The 13,131-nt window shown below is 42.2% G+C and overlaps 1 protein-coding gene across 1 annotated transcript in view; it reads right to left on the reverse strand.

The window, feature by feature from the left end:
• The window catches only part of bpnt2 (3'(2'), 5'-bisphosphate nucleotidase 2), a 42,599-nt gene that overhangs the window by 8,959 nt on the left and 20,509 nt on the right, over positions 1 to 13,131 (reverse strand). The window contains exons 4-6 of the mRNA XM_084327115.1: positions 12,124 to 12,283; positions 8,437 to 8,532; positions 6,575 to 6,736 (exon numbers count right to left, since the gene is read on the reverse strand). Of these exons, the coding sequence (XP_084183241.1) occupies positions 6,575 to 6,736; positions 8,437 to 8,532; positions 12,124 to 12,283 (418 nt within the window). The remainder of the gene's footprint in view (positions 1 to 6,574; positions 6,737 to 8,436; positions 8,533 to 12,123; positions 12,284 to 13,131) is intronic.

Here is a 13,131-nt window from a genome sequence, read left to right on the forward strand (position 1 = left end):
AGTGATGATGATGATGGAGATAATGTCCATCGCTGCTGTCTTGATGGTGGAAATATCACCTGCAAGCAATATGACCCTGAGCATCTCGATTGTTTCAATACCGAAAACACCCTTTCACTATTGCACCTCAATATTAGAAGCCTCTGTAAACACCATACTGACATTGTATCATTACTTTCTATTTCTGGCTGTAAATTTGATATAATTGGTTGCAGTGAAACTTGGCTAAATGACAGGTCGTGAATACCAGTCTACAAGCAAATGTTTGTGACATGGTTGACTTTGATGACGGCTCTGATTCTCTCTTCATTGATATAAATGGAAAAAATGGAAAAAACTTCACCGTTGGAGTAATATATCGCCCCCCAGACACAAACTTGGATAGGAACAAGTTAGAGGAAACCCTTCATTCATTAAACATAAAAAACAACAACTGTATTCTAATGGGAGATTTTAACATAGACATCTCCAAGGATGATTCTATAAAAAATTATTTCATTAATACACTGCACTCTTCCTCCTTCTTCACAACTATAAACATATTCACTAGAATAACACACTCATCCAAGTCTACCATTGATAACATCATCACCAACATCCAAAACACCAAGCTGGAGTCGGGAGTGATCCTAACTGACATAACTGATCACTTCCCTGTCATGTTGTCTCTAAATCTTGCCAGTGAACTTGCACCCCCTCCTTGTAAGACAACAATTAAAGTAATAAATGACAGAACCCTGCAGCAACTATATGGAAGCCTGGAGACCAAAGGGTGGAAAATGTATATGATGCCTGTGATCCTGATACAGCATATGATAGTCTAATATTGGAAATAACAGACTCCATCCATAACACCATTCCCGAGAAGACTGTCATGAGCAGTAAAAATGACCTGAACCCCTGGCTTACAAAGGGCATCTTAACATCCATTAAACACAAAAATAAACTCTACAAACATTATCTTAAGAAGCCTAGTATAAATAATAGAAACAAATACAATCTATATAGAAATAAACTCACTCATCTAATAAGGAAAAGCAAATGTGATCATTATACTGATCAGGTAATAGTATCTCAGGGTGATTCAAAAAGGACATGGTCAGTTCTAAATAAAGTACTAAACAGGGACAAAAAAGCATCAGTGCTCCCTGACCCTGCAAACATGTCACAGCAGGATCTCTCTGATAAATTCAATACCTACTTTGCATCCATTGGTGAAGACCTGGCGAATAAAATTAGCCATCCCGGGGGGGTGTTTTTTTAAACAGTATTTATCAGGTAACTATATTAACTATTTTTTCAACTGACCATGATGAACTATTCAACATTATCATGAAGATGAAGGACACTCGCACAGCCGGTGCTGATGGAATATGCAGCAAAATCCTAATAGCCATAGCCAATATTATAGTCAGACCACTCGCTCACTGTATTAATTTGTCCTTACTACATGGTGTAGTGCCAAAAAACATCAAAATTGGGAGAATAATACCCATATATAAATCAGGTGACAAAAATAGTATTAATAATTACCGTCCAATATCCGTGTTACCAGCTCTATCCAAAGTCTATGAGAGAGTTGTGTACAATAGATTAAGCGAATACACCACCAAGCTAGATATACTCACCAATTCACAATACGGCTTCAGGAAAAAGAGAACTACAAACATGGCAATATTAGACCTCAGAAAAAATACATGATGCCATTGACCAGGGTGATTGTGGGGTGGGCGTTTTCCTGGATCTATCAAAGGCTTTTGACACCATTGACTTCACCATTCTACTTGGGAAACTACACCATTATGGCATAAGGGGTCTGGCTCTCAACTGGTTCAGTAGCTATTTACATGGTAGGCAACAGTACGTCGATATAAAAAATCACAAATCAATAAAAATTGTCATCAAATATGGGGTCCCCCAGGGGTCAATTCTAGGGCCTTTACTATTTATTCTCTATATAAATGACTTTGTCAACTCATCTGTACTACTGCACAAAGTAATATTAGCTGATGACACTAATTTGTTTCTGTCACATAAAAATCCACTCGAGCTACAAGATCTACTCAATACAGAACTACAAAAAGTGGACACCTGGTTCAAATGCAACAAATTATCACTAAATCTCAGCAAAACAAATTTCATTGTCTTCCACTCAAATTGGATGCGCACACATCACATGTGCATAAAAATAAATGGAAAGGAGCTGTCAAGAGTGGTGTCCACAAAATTCCTGGGGGTCATCATCGATGAGTCACTCAACTTCAAATGCCACATAAAATATCTACAAACTAAACTGTCCAAATATGTTGGCTTATTCTGCAAAATACGTAATTTTCTTCCCTTGCCTGCCCTTCTCACTTTATACAAAACCCTGTTTGAACCCCTCATCAATTACTGTAACGTCATATGGTGCAACACATACCCCAGCCATCTCAAGAAACTAGAAAGCCTACAAAAGAGGGTACTACGAGTGCTGTCATGGTCCGGGTATAGAGCGCCCTCAAAGCCTCTGTTCCATCGCTTTGGTCTCCTGAGGCTCACTGAATTTAACATTCATCAAAACGCATCAATTATGTATCAAGTTGTCAACAACATGAATCACAGACTGTCTGAGCTTGTCCCAGTCTGCCAACCACTGCACATCCACAACACAAGAAATAAGCATCTTATATCTGGCAAGAGGAGAAGGCTCAATTGTGCTAGCCTAAGCATAGCATGCAGGGGTCCACAGATCTGGAACAAGCTTGACGAAAATCTAAAAATGACTAATACCTTTAAAACCTTAAAAAAATCACTGAAAGAGGAACTGCTAAAATCATATCTCTAATTAAAATTATAACATTATATCATGTATAACTAAAGGAATAAAATTGTCTGTATTATGTATCTCTGTTATATGTCAGTTAGTAGGTAGGTGTGTAAACCTACCCACGTTGTATTGTTTTGTTTTGTTTTGTTTTTTGTTATTGTTTTGTTGTTTATATTCTGTTTGTATCTGTGATCAGGCTCCCTCCAAAAGCTTTAAATAGCTTCTTGGGAGACCTGGCACATGCACACAATTTGTGACATTGATATCACATGAGGATACTCGCATGTAAATGTATCGTGTGTGTGTGTGAATAAATTCATTCATTCATTCATTCATTCAATTCATTCATTCATGATAAGTAGTAACTTCTAGAACCACCTCCAGTTGAAATTTTTTATCTGGCACCGATCGCTATCAAACTGTATTTCATCATCAATATAATGCATTTGGGGCTATAAATCAAGTTCTGGAGAAAGCTGCAGAAAACGATAAAAACATACTTATACTTTAGACCGTATTTTAGTATGAATATGTGAATGAAAAAGTATAACGTTGCTACACCCTGAACAATAGATATAGGACATTGAATGGGCCATAATAATGTCAATTTAGCAATACAATTTAAAAAGTTATAGCCCTGCAAAGAAGGGGAACTTCTCCATAGACAAATAGAGCTGGCTAGGGATGGTAAATTATGAATTTAACCATGGCGATCAAAGTGTTAAGGGGATGCAGACCAGAGAAAGACTTTCGTCTTGTTTACATCAGGGTCCCCCATTTTCAATTCATAATGACATTTATGAGACATACACAACATACAGATATATATCATGACATTTATGACATACATACACAGTACATAATACGTAGCATAGAACGCATATTTAGAGATTGTCTATATCAGTGGTTCCCAAACTTCTTGTTTATGCGGACCACTAGATTGTTATCAAGAACATTTGCGGACCACCTCGTATGCAAACAGTAAAAAAAAAAATATATATAAACAAGTGACTTTGACCCGCGTCGCAGGCACTGCGTTCCGTTCTAAGAATGGATTTGAGAGAGATGTGCCATCCAGTCTGACTTGGAGCACGCACTGTACTATGCGCACTGCCAGTCAGGCTTATATGCGGAGATATTCAGACTCTAGATCTATTTGCAGAGCCAGATGAGTGGCTGCTTAACTGTTAAGTATTTCCCAACCTACTGTGCGATTGGCTCTTGACAAGCCATTCAGTATTGACAAAGCCTACTTTGCTGGAACGATTAATTTTGCACTTACTGTATATGTGTGTGCGCGCACTGCGGGAGGTGGCCAGAAGCGTGCAACTACTAATATATTACTACTATATTAATACAGTCTATTACACTATATAGCTATAGGTGCTGTATGATGACAATACTACATTTGATTCCTATCAAATTTTGATCCATCGCAAAGCGCTCCAGCGCTTGAATACGGCCGGGGGATCCACTCATACAATGCAGACCCAAGTGGGCGGCTACGTGGCGTAGTGGGCAAGGCGCTCGCCACGACTGCGGAGATGCTGGGCTCACCTGTTCGAGCCCAGCGCTCCACATTGCTTTCAGTTTAGCTGGTCGTTCATACTAATACACATTGGCCGTATTAGGGGGTGGGAAACTGATGGGTGGGGATCGGGCGTTGTGGACAGCGACTCCTACAGGTCGGTTGGTGCGCCTGCGCAGTAGAATCAGGAAGTGTCGGGGGCAGCGTGAGCCTCCCACGCGTTACTCCTCGCCACTGAGAGATCGAGCTGCGCAGGTGAAAAGATGCGACTGCTGTTACCTCAAGTACCGGAGGGGACTTGTGCTATGTATGACTTAGTCCACATTGCAGCCGGCTTGTGGGAGGCAAGAAACAGCGTTCGTGACAGGGGAGGGTTGAATTGGATGATACGAAATTGGGATGGGAGAAAATATAGAAAAATGGGAGAAAAAGTGGATAAAAAAAAACAATGCAGACCCGAGTTCGCACACGGCTCTCGTATTATAATGAGCCCGCGAGGTGTGTCTCTGTATGCAAATGACTTGCGCGAGAACGCGCATCCAGTTTAGAATGAGTGGGATTCATCATTCAACAAACCTCGGTAGGAACAGATTTGGACTTTAAGAACGGCTTGATGAATGTGGCGGTGGCTTTTCTTATTGTTCTCTTAACACTTTGGCTGCCATGAAACGTGTTTAGACGTCATTGCTGGCCATGCTCAAGTTGCCGGAGGACGCTGTACAGCGTCCTTATATCAATATTTCAAAAATCTGCGATCGGATTCATATGTCCCCTCCGCTGGCCTGAGATCCACCAGCAGGACCCACTGAGCTCTCTGGCGGTTCAGGAGCGCCATCTGGTGGCTGATCGGCGCAATCGCTTAACAGGATGTGCCATAGAGGTTGTGCTAGACGTCCGTATTACTTCCGGGCACTCGCTATAGGTCCCGGGACTCTGGCTCGTCACACTACACAGTGATCGATTGCCAATAACTCGATAAACAACATGATTTGGACGTATATACCATTATACAAGCTGGAGATGGACCGGGTAAATTTACATCCCATAATGATAAGATTTCTACTCTACGATGATCGCCCAACGGCGCGCGGAAACTGGGGTGAGTTTTAGCGTGTAACGTTACCGTCTTCGATACTAACTGCTATTATCAACATTTGACCCACATTAGATGATTGGTATAACGCTGCCCACGGAATTATAAACGCCCCCTAGCCCATCCGGTCAACATCAGATGATGACGTGTAGTAACTTCTAGAAGTACGTCTAGTTGGAATTTCGCGCTGATTGCCATAAAACTGTATTGCATCATCAATATAATGCATTTGGGGCTATAGATCACGTTCTGGAGAAAGCTGCAGAAAGAGATGAAAACATACTTATACATTAGACCATACTTTACTATGAATATGTGAATGAAAAAGTTTAACGTTGCTACACAATGAACAATACATATAGGACTTTGAATGGGCCCTAATAATGGCAATGTAGCAATAGAATTTAAAAAGTTATAGCCATGCAAAGAAGGGGTACTTCTCCATAGACAAATAGAGCCGGCAACCTATGGTATATCATGAATTTAACCCAAGGCAACCAAAGTGTTAACAGACAGGTAAGCAAGAATATAAGAAAAATAATAAGAGTATTGTTGAATGAGGCCCATTGTTTAAATAGAGTCTGGGTTCAGTACTAATCAACATCAGAATGTTTAAATAGAGCCTAGGTTCAGTACTCGTCAGCCTTTAACCCGTACACATCCTACCTAACACACAGAAACATTTAAACATACAAACAGACAGACACACCTCCTACCACACATACAAAATCGAGCCAAAACAAAGATAACCAATAGGGGTGTAACGGTACACAAAAACCACAGTTCGGTACGTACCTTGGTTCGGTGCAATTTCGGTACAGTGGGGGAAGTTTGCAGAACGTGGCTTTCCATGTTCCACTCAGGGGTGATGTAGTGTGCAGTTACTGTTTAGGGCTGTCAACGAATATTCTATATTCAAATTAACAATCGACTTGTAAAAAAGAAAGGATGTGTGTAAGTTGGGGGGGGGGGGGGGGGGTTGTAGATAGGTCTTCTAGCTCTGGCTTGTCGTTTGCAGTACACAGCGTGTACTGAACCAAAGGTCCCAGACGAAAACGGTTCGGTACGAATAAGTGTACCGTTACACCCCTACTAACCAATAACATCCCTTGTTTTTGATTGACAGCAGCCATTAACAACTCACCTGCGCCCCCTGCAGGAATAATGTTGGTTGTGTTCCCAAAGGCCTCTTGGATGTAACCTTTGACCTTACCGGCGTGTGAGCGCGACACAATGACCTTAGGAGGACTGACACTGTAGGAGGAGCGAGCACGCACGTTGGAACCCTGACCCACCACTGCCCAGGCTAGAGAGAGAGAGAGAGAGAGAGAGAGAGAGAGAGAGAGAGAGAGAGAGAGAGAGAGAGAGAGAGAGAGAGAGAGAGAGAGAGAGAGAGAGAGAGAGAGAGAGGAGAGAAACAGAGAGAAACAGAGAAAAAAGAGACAAGAGAGAGAGAGGGAGAGACTTAGTGAGGTCCAGTGAGGTAACGGTTAAGGTGGGTTAGTGAGGTCCAGTGAGGTTAGGGTGGGTTAGTGAGGTCCAGAGAGGTTGGGGTTAAGGTAGGTTAGTGAGGTTCAGTGAGGTTAAGGTGGGTTAGTGAGGTCCAATGAGGTTGGGGTTTAAGGTGAGTTAGTGAGGTCCAGTGAGGTTAAGGTGGGTTAGTGAGGTCCAGAGAGGTTGGGTTAAGGTGGGTTAGTGAGGTCCAGTGAAGTTAAGGTGGGTTAGTGAGGTCCAGAGAAGTTAAGGTGGGTTAGTGAGGTCCAGAGAGGTTGGGGTTTAAGGTGAGTTAGTGAGGTCCAGTGAGGTTAAGGTGGGTTAGTGAGGTCCAGTGAAGTTAAGGTGGGTTAGTGAAGTCCAGAGAGGTTGGGGTTTAAGGTGAGTTAGTGAGGTCCAGTGAGGTTAAGGTGGGTTAGTGAGGTCCAGTGAAGTTAAGGTGGGTTAGTGAGGTCCAGTGAGGTTAAGGTGGGTTAGTGAGGTCCAGTGAGGATAAGGTTAAGGTGAGTTAGTGAGGTTTAGGTTAAGGTGGGTTAGTGAAGTCCAGTGAAGTTGAGGTTAAGGTGGGTTAGTGAGGTCCAGTGAAGTTGAGGTTAAGGTGGGTTAGTGAGGTCCAGTGAAGTTGAGGTTTGGGTTAAGGTGGGTTAGTGAGGTTGAGGTTGGTTAGTGAGGTTGTTAGGTTGAGGTTAGGGTTAAGGTAGGTTAGTGAGGTTCAGTGAGGTTAAGGTAGGTTAGTGAGGTCCAGAGAGGTTGGGGTTAAGGTGGGTTAGTGAGGTCCAGTGAAGTTAAGGTGGGTTAGTGAGGTCCAGTGAGGTTAAGGTGGGTTAGTGAGGTCCAGAGAGGTTGGGGTTAAGGTGGGTTAGTGAGGTCCAGTGAGGTTAAGGTGGGTTAGTGAGGTCCAGAGAGGTTGGGGTTAAGGTGAGTTAGTGAGGTCCAGTGAGGTTAAGGTGGGTTAGTGAGGTCCAGTGAGGTTAAGGTGGGTTAGTGAGGTCCAGTGAGGTTAAGGTGGGTTAGTGAGGTCCAGTGAGGTTAAGGTGGGTTAGTGAGGTCCAGAGAGGTTAAGGTGGGTTAGTGAGGTCCAGTGAGGTTGGGGTTAAGGTGGGTTAGTGAGGTCCAGTGAAGTTGAGGCTTGAGTTAAGGTGGGTTAGTGAGGTTAAGGTGGGTTAGTGAGGTCCAGTGAGGTTGGGGTTAAGGTGGGTTAGTGAGGTCCAGTGAAGTTGAGGCTTGAGTTAAGGTGGGTTAGTGAGGTTAAGGTGGGTTAGTGAGGTCCAGTGAGGTTAGGGTTAAGATGGTTAGTGAGGTCCAGTGAGGTTGAGGTTAGGGTTAAGGTAGGTTAGTGAGGTTCAGTGAGGTTGAGGTTGGTTAGTGAGGTCCAGTGAGGTTGAGGTTAGGGTTAAGGTGGGTCTCCCAGTTTCCTGACAGGAGGATTCCAAGATATTTGAAATGTGGAACTATGTTAATCTGTAACAGAGAAGACAGGTCCCGCTCACACACAGACACACACACACTCACCTGTGTATCCAGTGAATGGTTTGTGAATGACTCCAATAACTGGTTTACCATCCACAGCAACACACACCATGGTGGTAACATACTGTAACAGGCTCTCTGGGAGAGAGAGGTAGAGATAGACATAGAGAGAGACATAGGGAGAGAGAGAGACATAGGGAGAGAGACATGTTGAGGTAGAGACATGTTGAGGGAGATGTAGAGAGAGACAAAAGTACAGATAGACAATATTAATCATCACCTCCTGTCATTATGTTAAAGTACAGATAGACAATATTAATCATCACTTCCTGTCATTATGTTAAAGTACAGATAGACAATATTAATCATCACCTCCTGTCATTATGTTAAAGTACAGATAGACAATATTAATCATCACCTCCTGTCATTATGTTAAAGTACAGATAGACAATATTAATCATCACCTCCTGTCACTGTGTTAAAGTACAGATAGACAATATTAATCATCACCTCCTGTCACTGTATTAAAATACAGATAGACAATATTAATCATCACCTCCTGTCATTATGTTTTTTTTTTAATCCACTTTTTCTCCCATTTTCTATATTTTCTCCCATCCCAATTTCGTATCATCCAATTCAACCCTCCCCTGTCACGAACGCTGTTTCTTGCCTCCCACAAGCCGGCTGCAATGTGGACTAAGTCATACATAGCACAAGTCCCCTCCGGTACTTGAGGTAACAGCAGTCGCATTTTTTCACCTGCGCAGCTCGATCTCTCAGTGGCGAGGAGTAACGCGTGGGAGGCTCACGCTGCCCCCGACACTTCCTGATTCTACTGCGCAGGCGCACCAACCGACCTGTAGGAGTCGCTGTCCACAACGCCCGGTCCCCACCCATCAGTTTCCCACCCCCTAATACGGCCAATGTGTATTAGTATGAACGACCAGCTAAACTGAAAGCAATGTGGAGCGCTGGGCTCGAACAGGCAAGCCCAGCGTCTCCGTCATTCGTGGCGAGCGCCTTGCCCACTACGCCACGTAGCCGCCCACCTCCTGTCATTATGTTAAAGTACAGATAGACAATATTAATCATCACCGCCTGTCATTATGTTAAAGTACAGATAGACAATATTAACACTTTCCGTGCCACACACGAGAATACTCGGGTTTATTAATAGGTGGTTGAAAGCCACTCACGAGATTTCTCTGACTTTTTTTTTTATTTTATTTTTTTTAGCGATCTGAAATCATATTGCATCACCCGAGCCTACCCGAGTATAGCCGAGCGGCGCCGGCGATCATTGTGGAAAAAAGCGCCCCCTGTCGTCTCCCAGATGACATAAGGGATTTTGGAATGGACTCAATGAAAATGAAATGGGGAATAAAATCCGGTACTCCACATTTTCCAGTCCACTGATGCAGCCGGGGTTATCAGAGTTCATTCTGGATCCTCTGAGCCCCGCGGATCATGGAGTTCTACTGTATCGCGTTGGATCTATACACTTATCGATTTTTTCGAATGGTGATCAGGAATTGGAATATACCAGTTGGATACCATCTGATATCAGGTAAGGACTCTATGTTATCAGTGTTAGGATAATCAGAGTAAGTTTGATGAAGTTATAAGCTGTTTTGTGAAATGTCCTCTTTCGGTTTCACTGTAAAAGTCCAAGAGGAAATCAACGCGGCGATTATCCGTGCGCGGCCCGAATGTGCTTGCGTGCACGTATAATATTGATCATCTAGCGTTTATTTGAAAACGATTCATAAAAAGGCAGACGAATATCAACGTTGTGGAATATTCCAGTAAAAGACGATTTTCATAGAATGCCCCAGAATGGGCTGTTTTTTATTTCAAAACGGGGGCTTTTCTAAATGCTCTGAAACGGAAATGACGCGATAAAAAACCAATCTGCCTTGACAGCACTGACTGGAAAATAGTCTTTGATAATGCGATGGGCAGATTAGACACATAGCCATAATTTAAAACATAGATTAGGCGATATTAACGTTAACATTGGCGCCGATGGTGGCATTCAGCGGGTAAAAAGGAAAACCCGGCGTGGCGCTCAAAGTGTTAATCACCTCCTGTCATTATGTTAAAGTACAGATGGACAATATTAATCATCACCTCCTATCATTATGTTAAAGCACAGATAGGTGACATTTCAGTTACTTTTTCCTGTCCGATTTCTCTAGTATAGTAAAATTGGACATGAGAGACATGTAGAAAGAGAGAGACATGTAGAGACATGTATAAAGAGAGAGCCATGTAGAGAGATGTCACCCGTCTGTGCTTTAACATAGTGGCAGGAGGTGATTAATATTGTCTATCTGTACTTTAACATAATGACAGGAGGTGATTAATATTGTCTATCTGTACTTTTACATAATGACAGGAGGTGATTAATATTGTCTATCTGTACTTTAACATAATGACAGGTGATTAATATTGTCCATCTGGACTTTAACATAATGACAGGAGGTGATTAATATTGTCTATCTGTACTTTAACACTTTGATTGCCAGCAGGGGGTGCGCTATTTATCGCTTGAGTGCCAGCGCTTTAGTCAATGAGAGGACAGGGATATTAGCGAACGCATAAACTATATCTTAAATTATGGCTATGTGTCTAATACAACCGTCGCTTATCAATGACTTGCTTGCAGTCAACATGTATGAAACGGATTGTTTTTTCATGAGTACATTTCCGTTTTATACCGTTTTGAATACGAGTATAGTTTTGAAGATTTCTAGTGATTCCAGAAAAATCCGCGATAATAGCTCTTTAGTGGAATACACAAAACACGTTGTCATTTTTCTGCCTATTTATGAATCGTTTTCAAATAAACGCTAGATTATCAATAGTATATGTGTACTTATGCACGCTAGAGAAGCGGGCTGAAAAATTGATTATCCATGACCTGGTCAGCGCTAACGTCATATACACACATAGGGGACACGTTGTGAACGCTGTGAAAAAAAACTCTGATTAACCCAATACTGGTCAAATAGATTCCTTACCTCAGATCAGATGTCCTGCAAAAAGATTATTCCAATTCCTGATCGCCATTCCAAATATCGATCGCGTTTATTGATCCAACGTTAGACCTCGAAAAAAACAGATAATCCACACTGCTTTCGGTTGCCTCAATGAATGCAATAGTCTCAGGTTAAATGGCTCAGAAGTAAAATGTGGAATCCGGAGTTTTTTTTTCCTCATGCATTTTCATTGACTCCAATCCAATGGGTGCAATACCATCCGGTAGACGATAGGGGGGCGGTATTTGCCCTTTTCGAGGTCAGAGCCAGTCCCAATGATAACGTGAGGCTGGATGGATGAAAAATTAATGGATAGCTCTAATAAAAGAAATAACGATTAAATAACAAGATTTCTCGTCATTGGCACTCAACGCATGGCGGCCAACAACAAGATTTCTCATTGCTGGCACCCAATGTGTTAACATAATGATAGGAGGTGATTAATATTGTCTATCTGTACTTTAACATAATGACAGGTGATGATTTATCTTTTACATGAACCTTTCCATCCCTACCCATTATATCCATCTCCAAGATTATTCATACATTCCTCTCTATCTATCTATCTATCTATCTATCTATCTATCTATCTATCTATCTATCTATCTATCTATCTATCTATCTATCTATCTATCTATCTATCTATCTATCTCTCCATCTCTCCATCTCTCGATCTATATATTACCAGTATATTCCTGTGTAGCATCCAGAGGGTCTATCCAGACAGTGACACTGTCAGCAGGAACCTCTCTGCCTGCCTCCACAATCTGTCTGATATCAGCTGGGATGTCCTGAGTCCAGAGTGCTGACTCCTCCACAGAGCCGCCATGCTCCTCACTGTTCACCTAGAGACACACACACACAGAAACATTATTTATGAGGACATTTATGGAGGCAAAAAGCATCCTGTCCATCACACTGCCTGATGCTGTGGCCTATAACCAGGATTTACCATGTCAGATGTTATGAATCTCTTACAGACCTAATTCTGCCCATATCTGTATGTTAGGTAACTGCATTCCTCCAGTGTATAGATATAGAAATATAGTATAAATATTTCATTGTATGCTCCTTTCAACTATAAATATTTCAACTGAATGTACAACAACCATCACATGTTGACAAACAAACATTGCAAACATGTTGACAGAGAAACATTACTAACATGTTGACAATCAGACATTACAAATGATTAATTATAGTTATCGGGGTAAATGAGATCATATACTCATACTGTGATATGGATCATAGGTCAAGAGAAGCCCTAGAGAAGATCCAACAGAATCTAGTACCCTGACAGCCCTAGAAGAGATCCAACAGAATCTAGTACCCCGACAGCCCTAGAAGAGATCCAACAGAATCTAGTACCCTGACAGCCCTAGAAGAGATCCAACAGAATCTAGTACCCTGACAGCCCTAGAAGAGATCCAACAGAATCGAGTACCCTGACAGCCCTAGAAGAGATCCAACAGAATCGAGTACCCTGACAGCCCTAGAAGAGATCCAACAGAATCTAGTACCCTGACAGCCCTAGAAGAGATCCAACAGAATCGAGCACCCTGACAGCCCTAGAAGAGATCCAACAGAATCTAGTACCCTGACAGCCCTAGAAGAGATCCAACAGAATAGAGTACTGCTTGGCCCTCCATTGGTTTCTTCAGGTGGGAGGGACTGGGTTGTATGGGTGGAGTTT

This window comes from Notolepis coatsorum (assembly GCF_963971535.1).
Source record: "Notolepis coatsorum genome assembly, chromosome: 13".
Classification (NCBI taxonomy): domain Eukaryota; kingdom Metazoa; phylum Chordata; class Actinopteri; order Aulopiformes; family Paralepididae; genus Notolepis; species Notolepis coatsorum.